Here is a 12,391-nt window from a genome sequence, read left to right as displayed (position 1 = left end):
CCTTGAGCCTGGTGAGAATTGAACTCGCACTAATTACAGGCAGCTGGCAGCTAAGTGCTAGCACTTAACAGCACTTAGTCCGCTGCACCACCGAGGCTCATAATTGGTACCGGGAGGTGTGATGAGTCCTTAAAAGGAAGAGTGCCAAACAAACCACATGACGTAACTGTCTGTCTGTCCCTTTTCCTATGTCATTGATCTTCCCAGCATGGCCAACTTCCTGTCTGTTCTCCATAGCCGTCACCCTCCTACTATTGCAATAGAGTAGAGTAGAGTAGAGTAGAGTAGAGTAGAGTAGAGTAGAGTAGAGTAGAGTAGAGTAGAATAGAATAGAATAGAATAGAATAGAATAGAATAGAATAGAATAGAATAGAATTCTTTATTGGCCAAGTGTGATTGGACACACAAGGAATTTGTCTTGGTGCATAAACTCTCAGTGTACATAAAAGAAAAGATACGTTCATCAAGAATCATAAGGTACAACACTTAATGATAGTCATAGGGTACAAATACAATATGTCAGGTACTAAACAAACACCGGCCTCAAAAAGCGTTGAGTACCAAATTTGACGAATTTTGAAGCAATCAAGTACCGAGGTACCACTGTAATGTCACGTTATTCATGCTGTTGTAACTGTTCACAGTCACTAAATGAATGGTTGTAAATCAAGGACTATTTGTAGAGGGAGGTTCCTGAAAATTTAAGGGGAGCCCTATGAATCTTTGGGGCAAGGAATCCTGGGAAGGAGACTCCAAAGAGTTCAAGGGGGCCGAGTGTGTTCTCTGACCACAGGATGCTAAGTAGGCCTTGGTTTAGGACCCACAACTGAGCCCCGCATTTCTGTTGCTAAATGAGACAGTTCTTAAGTGAGTTTTGCCTCACTTTACAACCTTTCTTGCCACCGTTGTTAAGTGACTCACTGCAGTTGTAAAGTTAGCAAGACGGTCATGTAGCAAATCTGGCTCCCCCATTGACTCTGCGTGTCACAAAAGGTGAACACATGATCCCAGGAGATTGATCAGAAATACATGCCAGTTACCAAGTGCCTGAATTTTGATCACGTGGCCATGGGAACCCTGCAACCGTCGTAAGAGTGAAAAACGGTCATAAGTCACTTTTTTTGTAGTGTCATAACTTTGGTCTCTTAACAAACTGTTGTTTCTTTGGTCTCTTAACGAACTGTTGTTAAGTCGAGGACTACCTGTACCAAGCTTTTGAGCGGAGGGAAGGGAAGAGGGATGGAGAAGGGGCCGGCTGGGAACCCATTTTCCTGGAAGAAAGACAGCTGCCTGGCACAGCTGGCTATAAGGGTTGCCCAGAAAGACGACCGACCCAGTGGTAAAATCCACATTTTTAATACTACCGGTTCTGTGGGCGTGGCTTGGTGGGCGTGGCAGCAGAAGGATACTGCAAAATCCCCATTCCCTCCCCACTCCAGGGGAAGGATACTGCAAAATCCCCATTCCCTCCCCACTCCAGGGGAAGGATACTGCAAAATCCCCATTCCCTTCCCACTCCAGGGGAAGGATACTGCAAAATCCCCATTTGCACCCCACTCCAGGGGGAAGGATATTGCAAAATCTCCGTTCCCTCCCCACTCCAGGGGGAAGGATACTGCAAAATCTCCGTTCCCTCCCCACTCCAGGGGAAAGGATACTGCAAAATCTCCGTTCCCTCCCCACTCCAGGGGGAAGGATACTGCAAAATCTCCGTTCCCTCCCCACTCCAGGGGGAAGGATACTGCAAAATCTCCGTTCCCTCCCCACTCCAGGGGAAAGGATATTGCAAAATCCCCATTTGCACCCCACTCCAGGGGAAGGCTACTGCAAAATCCCCGTTCCCACCCCACTCCAGGGGGAAGGATACTGCAAAATCCCCATTCCCACCCCACTCCTGGGAGAAGGATATTGCAAAATCCCCATTCACACCCCACCCCAGGGAGAAGGATACTGCAAAATCCCCATTCCCTCCCCACTCCCGGGGCCAGCCAGAGGTGGCATTTGCCGGTTCTCCGAACTACTCCAAATCCCCGCTACCGGTTCTTCAGAACCTGCTGGGTTTCACCCCTTTGACCGATCCGATTTGCGGGGGAGTGGAAGTGCATCTTTCACCCTCTAACAAAAAGCCAGGCTGATCGAGGAACGGGCGCAGCTGCTTGATCTAGTGGAGGGGGTGGGTGGGGGGGTGGAGCTGCTTGATCTAGTGGAGGGGGTGGGTGGGGGGGCGGAGCTGCTTGATCTAGTGGAGGGGGTGGGTGGGGGGTGGTGGAGCTGCTTGATCTAGTGGAGGGGGTGCATGGGGGGGTGGAGCTGCTTGATCTAGTGGAGGGGGTGCGTGGGGGGGTGGAGCTGCTTGATCTAGTGGAGGGGGTGCGTGGGGGGGGGGGAAAGGCGTGTGAAGGAGGAAAGGAGAGGATCTTCCAGGAGAGCCAATGACTCCTCCTTCCTTCCTTCCTTCCTTCCTTCCTTGCGCAGCGCTGCTTGGCCAGGGGGCTTGGAAGAGGGGAGGGGGGGGTGGTCTCGTCTGCGTCAGAGGCTCCCCCAGCGGTATAAATAGGAGCAGGCGGCAGTGCCCAGCCGCAGAGCGGTCTCCCTCGGCCAGGTGGCAGCTTCGCTTTCCTCCCTCCTTCCCCTTTCCCCTGCCCAGCAGGACCAGAGCGAGCCGCTGCCATGAGTACCTTCGGCTACGAGACCTACTTCCCGTCCTACAAGCGGCGCTTCGTGGAGAGCAGCCCCCGAGTCCATCTCTCCAGCTCTCTCCGGACCGGCGGAGGTGCCGTCGGGGGCGGCGTCGGCGGCGTCGGCTATGGAGTGGCTCGCTCGACTTACTCCAGCCTCTCGGCGCCCGTCTCCTCCGCCTCGGTCCGGCGTAGCTACACCTCGTCTTCCTCCTCCTTGCTGCTGCCCCCGTCGGTGGAAAGCCTGGACCTGAGCCAGGTGGCGGCCATCAGCAACGACCTGAAGGCCATCCGCAGCCAGGAGAAAGCTCAGCTCCAGGACCTCAACGACCGCTTCGCCTGCTTCATCGAGCGCGTCCACGAGCTGGAGCAGCAGAACAAGGTGCTGGAAGCGGAGCTGATGGTGCTGCGGCAGAAGCACAGCGAGCCTTCCCGCTTCCGCTCCCTCTACGAGCAGGAGATCCGCGAGCTGCGCCTGGCCACCGAGGAAGCCGCCCACGAGAAGCAGGCGCTGCAGGGCGAGCGCGAGAACCTGGAGGAGACCCTGCGCGCCTTGCAGGCGCGCTACGAGGAAGAGGTGCTCAGCCGCGAGGATGCCGAGGGCCGCTTGCTGGAGGTGCGCAAAAGCGCCGACGAGGCGGCCCTGGCCCGGGCCGAGCTGGAGAAGCGCATCGACAGCCTCCTGGACGAGCTGGCTTTCCTCAAGAAGGTCCACGAGGAGGAGCTGGCCGAGCTCCAGGCCCAGATCCAGTACGCTCACCTCTCCGTCGAGATGGACGTCTCGGCCAAGCCCGACCTCTCCTCCGCCCTGCGCGACATCCGCTCCCAGTACGAGAAGCTGGCGGCGCGCAACATGCAGAACGCCGAGGAGTGGTTCCGCAGCCGCTTCACCGTCCTCACCGAGAGCGCCGCCAAGAACACCGACGCCGTCCGAGCCGCCAAGGACGAGGTCTCCGAGAGCCGACGCCTCCTCAAGGCCAGGACCCTGGAGATCGAGGCCACCCGCGGCATGAACGAGGCCCTCGAGAAGCAGCTGCAGGACCTGGAGGAGAAGCAGAACGCCGATCTCGCCGCCCTACAGGTGGGGCCGGCTCGGGGGGATGGGGCTGCTGTCTGTCTGTCTGTCTGTCTGTCTCTCTCCCTCCCTCTCTCTCCCTTTCCCTCTCCCTCCCTCTCCCTCTTCCTCCCTTCCTCTCCCCCTCTCTTTCTCCCTTTCCCTCCCTCTTCTTCTCCCTCTCTCCCTCTCCCTCCCTCTCTCTCTCTCTCCCTCCCTCTCCCTCTTCCTCTCTCTCTCTCTCCCTCCCTCTCTCTCCCTTTCCCTCTCCCTTTCCCTCCCTCTCCCTCTTCCTCCCTTCCTCTCCCCCTCTCTTTCTCCCTTTCCCTCCCTCTTCTTCTCCCTCTCTCTCTCCCTCTCTCCCTCTCCCTCTCTCTCCCTCTCTCTCTCCCTCTCCCTCTCTCTCTCTCTCCCTCCCTCTCTCTCCCTTTCCCTTTCCCTCTCCCTCCCTCTCTCTCTCCCTCTCTTCCTCTCTCTCCCTCCCTCTCTCCCTCTCTCTCTCCCTCCCTCCCTCCGTCTCCCTCTCCCTCCCCCCCTCTCTCAATTTGATTTATATGCCACCCTTCTCCGGAGACTCAGGGCGGCTTACAATGCGTTAAGCAATAGCCTTCATACTTTTTGTATATTTTATACAAAGTCAGCTTATTGCCCCCCACAAACTGGGTCCTCATTTAACCTACCTTAGAAAGGATGGAAGGCTGAGTCAACCTTGACCCTGGCGAGATTTGAACCTGAAGTAATTGCAGGCAGCTGGTCTTAATAACAGGGTGCTTTAGACCACTGTACTACCAAGGCTCCTATTTATTTATTTATTTATTTATTGGTTCGATTTATATGCCGCCCTTCTCCGGAGACTCAGGGCTGCTTACAATGCGTTAAGCAATAGCCTTCATACTTTTGTATATTTATACAAAGTCAGCTTATTGCCCCCACAATCTGGGTCCTCATTTTACCTACCTTAAAAAGGATGGAAGGCTGAGTCAACCTTGAGCCTGGTGAGATTCGAACTTGCAGTAATTGCAGGCAGCTGGTGTTAATCACAATGCTTTTAGTCTGCTGAGCCACCAGGCCTCTCTCCCTCCCTCTCCCTCCCTCCCTCCCCCCTCTCTCTTTTCACGGCCACCGGGTGGTGGTGGGGAAGCTGTTGTCCGAGAGCAAGAGGTTGGACTAGATGACCTCCAAGGTCCCTTCCTTCCAAGTCTGTTACTGTTAAATCTAGAAGCCGCGTCTCCGCGACTGACGCAGCAGTCCCCAGCCGCTCGGTTGCTCTTCAAAAGCCGACGCGGGGGGGGGAGGGGACAATTCCTGAACTTCCCATCCACCTTCCTCCACCTCCCCCCATCCCATTGCTTTCAGATTCCCCCCCCCATCAAAATTTGGGGAATCCCTGCAACCGAAAGCGTGATTGACAGCTGCGCCTTTGTTTCGCTCCCGCGACCGAAGGCGCAGCTTTCATTCCGCTTCGGTGTGTAACTGAGGCAGCAAAAGATAAACCTTGCTTTGGGGGAGGCGCAACCCTTGCTTTGATCCGGTGTTGCGCTGAGATTCCTCCCCTCCCAAGGAATAAGGAATTGTAATCGCCCCATTGCAGCTTTCCATTCTTATTTTTCTTTTCTGACAAAAGGGGAAAAGATGGAATCGCTTGTGCAGCGGTAGCTTTTAGGGAGCTGTCCAAATGGAAGCGCTTGTCTTCTTCCTTTGCATCAGCCTTGATGCAAAAAGCAAGAGAGCAAAAATATGCTCCCTTGTTGGCTAGAAGGACTCCCTTCTGAGTTGTGTCACAGACCACAAGCGAGTTAAACTTGACTGAACTGCCCACCTCTAATCTTAAAGGTGGCGGGGCGAGGTTAAGGAGAGGAGATTTCTAGCCGCTTAGTTCTGAAATCTTTTCAAGCTCTCAGTTTTTGGGAAATGATTGTGATTGTGCAGAAGAATTCATAGAGAGCAGATTTTTCCCAAAACCATTTTTTTAAAATTTGATTTATATGCCGCCCTTCTCCGAAGACTCAGGGCGGCTTACAATGTGCTCAGCAATAGCCTTCATCCTTTTGTATATATTTATACAAAGTCAGCTTATTGCCCCCACAACTGGGTCCTCATTTCACCTACCTTAGAAAGGATGGAAGGCTGAGTCAACCTTGAGCCTTGGCGAGATTCGAACCCTGCAGTAATTGCAGGCAGCTGGTCTTAATAAGCTTAATAACAGGGTGCCTTAAACCCCTGTATTACCAAGGCTCATTTCTGTGTTTTACTGCAGAGCTACATTTTAGAAAATATTTAGTGCAGAGTTGGAATATAGCTGGACTCCTTATAATCCACTGGGCAGAAAAGAAAAAAAAAAAGGAGTTTCACCACGCACATCCAATTAGGTGGCAATATTCACTATGGATAAAATCCTTCAAAAACTTTGTCCTAGGTGACTCGGAGCTGAGAGTTAGTAAAACCAGAGAAAATATGTAGAAGGGTTGATTGTAGTAAAGCTGTTTAGTTGCTTTAAAGTTATCCATATGAGGTCCAACTTGCTGGGGGGTTTCAATAGCTGTGTCACATCCTGGAAAAGCTGTTTTGTGACCTTTGAATGCAACAGACAACAACTGCAGCAGCTTCCAGGCAGGCAATGGTGCAATGCACCAACATGTTCCAGAAGTCTCTGCCCACCTCTGCCACACCCAAATTAACATAGGAGCTGTCCAGCATCCGAGGTGCTGAAATGGATGGCTACTTGTCATTAGCCATGACAGCCATATATGCAGTAGCTGTATCCTTCTAAATGGAAAGGGAACTATTATGCATAAGTCCAACAAAGCTATGTTCTGGAATAGTCGTATACGAATGACAACTATATAACATACTGACAGTTCGTGCCTTTTAATCTATGCAGATTAAGCTCAGTTATAAAACTCACTTCAACTGAAACACCTTTCCAATTCTGATTAATATGAACTTACCAACAGCTCAAATTAGAATATGACTGAGCGGTATGCTTAGCTGTACTCACACATGCTGAACTTTTAATAGCTAGTTTGTACAACTTGCTAAGTTTCAAACATCTAACCAAAATTAATATTAATCAAAATTGGCATATTTTCAAAGTATTACCATTAGGTCTTATATCTTATTTTCTAAGTATATTGTATGGATGTAATTATTAAGAAGAAGTACCTTGTCTTGACAGGGTCTGGTTATAGATATTTTTTTTTTATAAACCTTCAGTATTATAAATACTGATGCGAAAAATTCCGATCAATTTGATAAATGGCACTTTTAAGTGGACATATCTGGCATTAGCTCTGCCTGTCATCTTAAATAATTTATGAGTTTGAATTGAAGGTTAGCTCGATTCTTAACACAGGTATTTTAACAGCCCTGTTAAAGAAAATGATGATTTATGACTATAGATTGGATTCTGGCTTAAAATAGATCCATTACATTCATCGGTGCTTAAGTTAAGAAAGATGAACTCATCTCATTGAATTTGGGAAAATCACTCTGACTATAGCTTAATTTGGGCATATGTTTTGTATAGGAATAAATTGGTATTCTTCTAGCTTGCCTCAATTATTTACCATGTTTTTATTAAATATTTACTAAATACTGAAGTATTTACTAAATACTGAACCAGAAACTATGGCTTTTGAGAAGTATATTTTGGTCTAAGGATCAGAGTCCTTAAGGGAGCTTAAACAGCATATCTAGGAACGAAATCAGTAATATAGGGACACGCGGCTCGGATATTCCAGATGAACCCTTCCACTGAAGTCTTCTATGTGGCTCAGTGGCTAAGACACAGCTTGTTGATCAGAAAGGTTGGCGGTTCGAATCCCTGCTCTCCTGTGTGAGCAGGGGGTTGGACTAGATGACCTCCAAGGTCCCTTCCAACTCTGTTACTGTTAAGTGGAACTAAACTGTTCCTTACCATGGCAAAAACCGGTAAAAAAATATTTGAGCTTTGCAGATCTAAGTGAGATTATACACTTAACCGTTGCATTTTTTCCCCCCAAATAGGATACAGTGAATAAACTAGAAAATGAACTGAGAACCACAAAAAGTGAAATGGCTCGGTATCTGAAGGAATACCAGGATCTCCTGAACGTGAAAATGGCTCTGGATATCGAAATTGCAGCATATAGGTAAATTCCTAAAGAAAGGAATGAGCTGAGAAGCACAAATTCACTTCATTTCACTTTGGGAAAACACACCTTTCCTATTGGCTTCGTTAACTTGTTTCTGAATTCACCCATTTCTTGGGTTCATAAGATTCCTTTAGTTCAGGGGTCTCCAACCTTGGCAACTTTAAGATGGCTGGAGAATTCTGGGAGTTGAAGTCCTCCAGACTTAAAGTTGCCAAGGTTGGAGACCCCTGCTTTAGTTTACCTTTAATTATCCTCGTTAAGCCAGTATGTACTGGGAGTGTAAGTTTTGTTTCCCAGTCTTTTTCTTCCCCAATAGTTTGAAAATAATTTACAAGTCCCATTCAGAGAAATATTTTGATATGCACAGTGTGTAATGACAAGCTGTATATCAGTGCATTGGCCTATGCACTATATGGAATATGACATCAATGCTCAACAGTGACAATATATATAAATATATTGTCGAAACGTCGCCAAGACACTTCCAATTTTACGCGGGAGAAAACCCGAATAACTATATTGCAAATAGTCTCCTGCTCTCGCCAAAGAAAATGCAAAATGTAAGAGGATAGTATTACAGAAGTTTCTTGTTTGACTAACACCCCCATCAGAGTCCAGGCTAACTATGCATTAAACCAGGAAGATCATAACTACCAGCCTTTCTCTTTGTACGCGGTTGATGCATAGATTTGACGCCTTTGATCTTTTTTTCTTGCTCAGATAATTGGAGAAGGGGCTGCCTAACCATTCAAGAGACACGAACAGAATGTCAATCTGTCCTGCACTGTATTGCAAATGTCCCATTTCATTCCCAGAATCAGATTCTTCCATGTCTTTCAGAAAAAGGAATAAAAGGCTATCCTAGGCTCAGAAATTATTCATATTTTGAGCTGAAATCTTAAGATATACTTTTAAATTATTGGTAAATAAGTTTCAAAGAAAGTGTTACTTGGCTTTACTATTAGTCAATTAATTATCACGGCTGATTTATTTATTTATTTATTTATTTATTTATCAAATTTCTATACCGCCCTACTCCCGGAGGACTCAGGGTGGTGAACAGCCAAGATAAAATACAGATAATACAAACATTAAAAGTCCCTTAAAATTATTAAATATTTTGGCCGAAACACAGATTAAAACACCCAATTTATAAAATCAAACGAATTAAAAATTTAAAAAACAAGAGTTAGGCCAGGCCAGCCTGCTAAAATAAAAAAGTTTTGAGAGCACGACGAAACATGCGCAGATCCGGGATCCTCCGTATGTCTGGGGGGAGCTCGTTCCAGAAGGTAGGTGACCCCACAGAGAAGGCTCTCCCCCTGGGGGCCGCCAGTCGACACTGTTTGGCCGACGGCACCCGGAGGAGCCCCTCTCTATGGGAGCGTACTGGTCGGTGAGAGGCTATTGGTAGCAGAAGGCGGTCTCGTAAATACCCCGGTCCGATGCCATGGAGCGCTCTAAAGGTGGTAACCAAAACCTTGAAGCACACCCGGAAGACCACCGGGAGCCAGTGCAGCTCGCGCAGGAGGGGGGTCACATGGGAGTGCTATGCTGCTCCCATAACCACCCACGCGGCCACGTTCTGGACCAGCTGGAGCCTCCGGGTGCTCCTCAAGGGGAGCCCCATGTAGAGAGCATTTCAGTAGTCCAGGCGGGAAGTAACGAGAGCATGAGTGACTTATTTATGCTGTGGATGTTTTGATTGATCCATCATCTTTTAAGTTGTTTTAGAATTGTAAGCCGTTCGGAGTTACTTGGTTGAGTTGGGTGGGTATAGAAAATGAATGAACGATGAACGAAGGAGTGAAATAACGATGGCAGTGAAGAAGTGTGCCTTTTGTCTTCTAGAAAACTGCTGGAAGGTGAAGAGACTCGACTCAGTTTCACAAGCGTGGGAAACATAAGCAGTGGCTACACGCAGAGCGGTTCGACCTTTGGGAGATCGGCCTACAGTGGTTTACAGAGCAGCTCCTACTTAATGTCAGCTCGTTCCTTCCCTGCCTATTATTCAAGCCATGTGCAAGAAGAACAGATAGATGTCGAGGAGACGATTGAAGCAACTAAAATGGAAGAAGCCAAAGAAACTCCCCCTTCAGAAGGAGAGGAAGAGGGGGAAGCCGAGGGGGAAGGTGAAGAAGGAGAAGAAGGAGAGGAAGAAGAAGGTACTTTTGGGCAGGGGAAAAATATATATTCTGAAATTTATTGAGTTACAGTCACACACCAAACAAACTAAATATTTGAAATCAAGGGTGCATAGCGCTAGGGAATTTTACTCATTTATTTTACCGTGTCTACTCTAACTACATGGATGTGGTGGCTCAGTGGCTAAGATGCTGAGCTTGTTGATCGAAAGGTCAGCAGTTCAGCAGTTCGAATCCCTAGTGCCACATACCGGGGTGAGCTCCCGTGACTTGTTCCAGCTTCTGCCAACCTAGCAGTTTGAAAGCACGTAAAAAAATGCAAGTAGAAAAAATAGGGACCACCTTTGGTGGGAAGGTAACAGCATTCTGTGCACCTTTGGTGTTGAGTCATGCTGGCCACATGACCACAGAGACGTCTTCGGACAGCGCTGGCCCTTCGGCTTTGAAACGGAGATGAGCACCGCCCCCTAGAGTTGGGAACGACTAGCACATATGTGCAAGGGGAACCTTTACCTTTACCTTTACTCTAACTACACATATGGTGGGATTAACACTTTCCCCAAACTTTGGGATGGATGAAACTTGAATTCAAGGTTTGGCATCCTCTTTAAGGTTGTAGTCTACTTCTGAATTCAATGATAAATTTCTTAAGGCCATGATCTTTTTTTCTTTCTTTTGCATTTTTATTTGCTAAATCTCTCACGCATTGATTTAAAACAGAAGGTGAGATAATCAAGCAAAAATGCCAAATGATTGAAATCTTTAAATTGGCTATTTTAACGGGTAGTTTTATTTTTCTCTTCAAACTGCCTGCCAAGATTTATTGTGTAGATTGCTATTGATTGGCACGCATAGTCCTGCTCATTTGGCTAGAATTAATCAAAGCAGCAAATGACACAACTATGAATTATTGAAACTATGAGGATAAAAGGGTTTTTTGAAGCCTAAATAAACACTGAGCATCACTTGGATTTGCATATTCTATTTTCCTCCTTCTTCTTTGCTGAATATGTATTTTTTGATCATGTACTACCATTGCTTTGATCAATGAAAGCAAGCATTGAATTAGTCATTTTTTGAAGAATTCTGCTACAGATCAAAGAAGTTTTATTTGTTGATATCTTGCCTTTTCCAAGTACAAATATCCAATGATAGCCAACATTTCTAACTTTGGATTCAAAGATTCTTAAATGGTGTCTCACCTATTCATCTCACCAGGACAAATCCCATTCCACGTAATCTGTGCAGTTTAGAAGCTAGAAAGAATTCTGTGTATTACAACCCAGTTTTAACTTAGATTGTGAACAAAATTGGCTTGAGCGTGTTGATTTTTAAGAGATTCATAAACCTTTTAAAAAGATATTATATTGCATATATTTTCAATGGGTTTGAACCAAGTTTGCTCCCGGCTATTCTCAAATTATTCTATAATGGCAACCAGACCATCACGTGCTGTAATCTTACGTCCCAAACTTTGTCTTTATCTCTCTTTTTATTTAGAAGCTAAAGAAGAAACTGAAGAGGGTGAGGAGGAAGGTGGAGAAGGTGAAGGAGAGGAAGGAGAAGAAGAAGAGGAAGCAGACGAGGGAGATAAAAAGGAAGAGGAAGATGAACAAGAAAAATCTAGTGGAGAGGAAACTCCAAAGCAGCAGAAGAAAGATTGATCTGAATCAACGTGTGTGCTGGTTTCCCAGATAGCGAGCTAGAATTGCTACACCATGTATTTAAATTCCAAATATGTTCTTGTGTTTAAATAATTTAATTATTTATCCAATCTTTTTCTCTTTTCTTTTTTTTGATGCAAAGTAACCCGAATGCTTGCAGAGTGTCAGGCTGGCTTACCGCCAAACCATGCATGGTATATTCTTATGAGTCCCACATCAATGTGCAATTGGGCTGATTTAAAACCTTAATGTCTAAGGGGAAATTAATAAATTAAGAGATATGGAATTTATCAGTGGGGTGGGGGAAAATATGTCTCAGGTTAGACTTGTTCTGGAAACCATGAATGGGAAAAACAATGAAATCTGTGCAATCAAGCTGGTTAATAAAGTTACAGAGCTGCATATACAACTTTCAGTTTTAAGTATTTCTTGACTAATTCCAAAAGGGGTGCCTGAAATATTTCTAATATATTCCATATCAAATGAGGTTGTGATTGAGATACGGACCACATGGTTCCATTGATGGCTTTCCATAAGGGATGAACCAGAAGCAAAGAAAGGCAGGATTCTATTTGTCCACCAAACTTGTGGGAAGAGTTTGGGTCAAGATCTTTCACAGAACCTATCTCGAGAGGATTGGTTAGGATAAATAGATTAAAGGGATGCCCCTTGTTTGCCAACCTGAGCTGGAAAGACAAGATATAAATATTAAAACCCA

At 46.6% G+C, this 12,391-nt stretch overlaps 1 protein-coding gene across 1 annotated transcript; it reads left to right on the top strand.

The window, feature by feature from the left end:
- Positions 1–2,216: 2,216 nt before the first annotated feature.
- On the top strand, positions 2,217–12,082 carry NEFL (neurofilament light chain). Its single transcript, XM_060693499.2, has 4 exons — positions 2,217–3,759; positions 7,738–7,862; positions 9,717–10,030; positions 11,510–12,082. Exons 1-4 carry the CDS (start codon positions 2,671–2,673, stop codon positions 11,671–11,673), a joined length of 1,692 nt encoding a protein of 563 aa, XP_060549482.2. The 5' UTR covers positions 2,217–2,670; the 3' UTR covers positions 11,674–12,082.
- Positions 12,083–12,391: the final 309 nt, after the last annotated feature.

The sequence above is a fragment of the Pantherophis guttatus genome, chromosome 9 (genome assembly GCF_059756535.1).
Source record: "Pantherophis guttatus breed Tessera chromosome 9, ASM5975653v1, whole genome shotgun sequence".
Lineage (NCBI taxonomy): Eukaryota > Metazoa > Chordata > Lepidosauria > Squamata > Colubridae > Pantherophis > Pantherophis guttatus.
The sequence above is the reverse complement of the archived record's forward strand: the minus strand, read 5'-3'. Positions and strand labels throughout refer to the sequence as shown.

Coding starts and splice junctions, on each gene's coding strand:
- NEFL (XM_060693499.2), top strand. CDS start 2,671: ATGAGTACCTTCGGCTACGAGACCTACTTCCCGTCCTACAAGCGGCGC. Junction 3,760..7,737: donor CCGATCTCGCCGCCCTACAG/GTGGGGCCGGCT, acceptor CCCCCCAAATAG/GATACAGTGAATAAACTAGA. Junction 10,031..11,509: donor AGAAGGAGAGGAAGAAGAAG/GTACTTTTGGGC, acceptor CTTTTTATTTAG/AAGCTAAAGAAGAAACTGAA.